General features: G+C 47.6%; 1 protein-coding gene across 1 annotated transcript; it reads left to right on the top strand.

Moving 5' to 3' along the window:
* GL218_08092 (uncharacterized protein) lies at nucleotides 1-1743 on the top strand (the record flags this gene model as incomplete). Its single annotated transcript, XM_033584881.1, has 1 exon — nucleotides 1-1743. One exon carries the CDS (start codon nucleotides 1-3, stop codon nucleotides 1741-1743), a length of 1743 nt encoding a protein of 580 aa, XP_033440976.1.
* Nucleotides 1744-4273: the final 2530 nt, after the last annotated feature.

Genomic DNA, 4273 nt, shown 5'->3' with positions numbered 1-4273 from the left:
ATGTGTCGACTCGAGCACTGGCTTTGTTGCATATGCGAGGACGCTTATGTCGCCCTTAATGTCTTCTGTGACGATGTAGCTCCTGGAGCACCAGCTTGTCTGGATGCTACTCGTTACGAGCGACATATCGTAGCGCGCTACTGCTACTTCTGCTCTAACGTAGGTCCTGGCGGTGCTCCTCTACCGGCAAAGACCAAAGAGTACCTCGAGAATCTCGCAAGTCTAGAAGGCATGCTTCGTGTGGCGATGACACAGAACCAAGACGATGTTACCGTTTCAGTGTTTAGCAACTGGCTGATGGGATTTAATGGCCCAACTATCATCTACCCTTTCAAGGCCAGTCATCCGGCAGTAAATAGCAATTCTACTAGAGAACACTTCGCACGCAACCTTTCACCACCAAAAAAGGTAGCTTCTTTCATCCTTACTTCATCCGAAACGGCTCGAGCTAGCGCGTTCAACTATCAACATGCGATCCCGTTGAACTTGACACCTCAGTCATGTGTTCGCCCTCTTGTACCGGTCCCGGAACAAGACTCTGTAGGCAGTGAGCCTGGTCATGGAACCGACGAGGGAACCCGTCGCTGGTCAAATATGACACATAGGATGGCGTCCGCCGAGGTGGACCAACAAAACTCATCATCTTCTCTCTCAAATCCATCTCCTACATCATCAAAAGATGCTGTATATGCCGCTTGGGAGGACAGCGATGAATCCCAGGGCGCTGCTAAGTCAGACATCTCTGCGCTCAGCGTAAAGCATCTGTCTATATCGTTTACTCCAGATGATCCTGATGATATCGATGTTTATGCTACAACATCCAGCAATGAATCAAAAGGCAAGCAAATTGCGACCCCGCTGGCCTCTGCCCCAACTCCCGCAGGTGAAGATGCAAAACCTGCTACCGATACCGTAGGCCGTATCGAGCAGCCTGTTGTTGTGAGCTATGCAACTGTGGCTTCTAGCGCCCCGACCGCTCCGGTAGTATTCAGCGCCGATACCATTAAGGATGATAGAACCGACAAGCAGGAGGGCAAGAAACCCACTGGGACCCAAAAGCCCACCCGATCACTCGCTGTCGCCCCAGTGATTCCTCTTGTTCCTATTACTAGAGCCAAGGCTCTTCAAGAACCTGCTATATCTCGAATCGAATCTATCCCAGAAGCTGTTGCTACTCCGATCGTTACTTCAACTGTAGCCCCGACTCGAACGAAAGCCAAAACTAAGACTCGAGCACCAACTGATCCAGAAGCCGTTATCGTATCAACCAAGGTAAACGTTGAGAAGGCTAAGGCCAGTACTGCCAAATCTGCCACCCCTAAGAACGCCGCAGCTGCTACACGCGAGGGAGTTGAGAAAGACTCACCTGTGCTTCCCGAGACACAGAAGAAGCCTCTCCTCTATAGCCAGGCAATTGCTACCGGCGCCTCGTCCGGAGCTACTCCTACCGGCCTCCGTGGCCACTCCATTGACCATACTAAGAGCCAAGACGAGCCGAAGAAGAAGGATCTCGACCAAAAGGGACGCCCGAAGAAGAGGGGCCAAAAGCCAAAACGTGGAAAAAAGAAACAGGAGGAACGCACGCAAGAACCAGAGTCTAAGCCGGCACCTAAACCGGAATCGAAACCGAAGGCAAAGTCGGAGCCAGAGCCAGAGTACCACCAATTCCGACTAGCAAGCCTATCCTATCGGGATGCCCTTAAAGGAAGTCCGAAAGACAACGCCTTGCCCAGCTCGTCTTAACTGCATATACCTCCATCTTGACTCTTTCTTAACAAGGGGTAGTAGTAAAGGCCAGATCAGCAAATTCTTAAAGGAAAACAGGGCAGGTATAACCTGGACTCTGGACATTTACCTCCGAGAAAAATGGACTTGATGCGATGATATATGGATCATGATATGATCTTCTCTCGCGTCGTCTGCATGTCCTAGGTCACTAGGACATTTTTGTACGGTGTTGTGGAGTTCTAGGAGCATTTTTACGCAGGGACCTCTCTTGAGTCTCGACTTGTTTGTTTGTTTATTTGTTTTTTTTGAAAAGGGGACAAGGACGGATGGAGCTTTTGTTCCGGTCGTACTATTTTTATGGTTTTTGTTTTTTGTTTTATGTATGGAGAGGAGTAAGGAATCGGATGGGATAGCATAGTTAGGCAAAATTCTCCAATTGGAGAGATTGGCTATTACTATGAAGCCATGCCATCCACGTTGTTGCAACTTAGCATTTGTTTTGTACTACAAACATACCTCTAGGTAATTGAAAAGGTCTTTACAATTTCTCATCCTAATTTATCTAATTAGCCGTAGATCTTGCCATGTAAGTTGTAAGTATCCGCCATACCACCTTAACTTAGATATATCAAATCAGGCTGTCATAGATGTAGCAAAATCTTCTAGCCAGTACCTCAGCAGTTGGCCTAGAGTAAGAAAAGACTATCGCGTCTTGTCCCGTTTTGTGTCTAGTAAGAGACTTCTGCACGGCTTAGACTCATAGCTTATAAATGAGACTGATATCTCACGGCGTTGAATAATTACTTTGCCACAGGACCATATAATTCATATGAATCTAAACGGGACAGTTGCCGACTACGCCACCCGAGGCGTGTCTTGAGAGGCGAATATAACACGTAGAGCGTAGTCACGTTTCATCCTGAGTGCTCTATTCCATTGCATCCTAGTGTTAGATACCTGGTGAAATACTAAGGGAAAAAATTAAGGTAGGGCTAGTTGTGAAACATAGGTAACTATGTAGTTACGATATCCAGTCAAGCCAGGAATGCTTCGGAGTCCGGGTTATCGCGGCAGATAACTACCAGTGATGAAATGTACATACATCATGCGAGAGTGGCTAGCGGTATGGGAAAATATTCGTATTCGCGTTGCCTCCTGAAGAATTCTGCAACATATCTCTATGGGTCTCTATGGGAATCCCGTAGATTCGCGTCTGGCCTCGCAAGTTGTCGTTGTAAAGTGGCAAATGGAGTGGAAACGAAGTGGAACCTTGCAAAGTCGGAATTAAGCTTAGATACTCGGTGGGGTCATGTGACAGGGGTAGCTTCAGCCACATAGCCACAGAGCCACAGAGATGCCACATTATGGCTTATTACCATGTATGATTCGGCTGTGCATAAGACAGGGGTTATTAGGGGATGTTAGGGGGTGTCAAGGTGATGGTTGGTGCGAGAAGAGTGGCGAATATTCCCGAACAAATCTTTCCCCCCAAACTTTCGACGGCGTCAGCGGCGGATTAGCGGGTGAGGCCTATTCCGAGCGGAGATTGGCGCGCTGGCGAGACCACGAGGCTGCTTGTCAGCTCGGGTTCGCCTAGCTGCCTAGTTACTTACCTGGTGTATAAGTGAATCCGTAAGAGGTCATGATCGTCATTATTGATGCATTACTGTCGTGCAATTGACGAACCAAACGCGATATGGAACGCCACTCCTTAGAATAATGCTTGCTCTGCGTAGCTGCGTAGCGGAGCGGAAGAAGCTTAAGATAACTCACCGTCATAAACTAGGTACCAAACAATATCAGCATGTCACTATGATCAAGCTGAAGGGAATGATACTCATATTCAAGAGCCGCTGTGACGAAAGGAAATGTGGGTTGTTATTCAAAGGCTTGATGAGAGACGATAATTCGGCCCTTTCTTAAGGTCGCCATCTCTGGTTTGGCTGTTTGGCTAGCTATGCTCCCAGCTCGATATCAGCTTTAGCTCGACTCATCAAGCTTCGCGACCCAGTGATTCCCTAAATCTACTTGATCCTAGACCGCACCCAGGTAAATACCAATAAGTTATCCAGGAGTGTGATCCGAGCATTGGGATGTTAATATGTGGATATCTCCACACCTGCTCACCGTCCTAAGAGGCTGGATGATCTGCTAGGCGCGATCTTAGGTTATCTATAACCGAGGCCACAAAAGTAGGGATAGTTAGTGAAGACAGGAAAGTAATGACGGAAGATATGCCTAATATTGAGCAAAAGTTATAAGGTAACAACGGATCCAATGTCGTATTGAGATGAAACAATCTCGATGACTTTGGTAAGGAACCGCATGCGATTGAATCGGGATCGAAAAATGGCCTATCCTCATACCGAACTCGACGCTGGTGGTGCGCAATGCAGACGAGGAGGAACCTTCACTTTCTATGAGGAAAAGGATTGCGAACTTGAATGTAGACATCGTTTGCTATATCTGTTGTCTATCTATCCGAGCGGGCTAAATGCTCCTAGCTTGGCATTTATACCGGCCGGTTCGAAGCCGCCATTTGATT

Source organism: Daldinia childiae (genome assembly GCF_008694065.1).
Source record: "Daldinia childiae strain JS-1345 chromosome Unknown Scaffold11, whole genome shotgun sequence".
NCBI classification, from domain to species: Eukaryota; Fungi; Ascomycota; class Sordariomycetes; order Xylariales; family Hypoxylaceae; genus Daldinia; species Daldinia childiae.
This window is presented reverse-complemented; position numbering and strand designations above follow the sequence as displayed.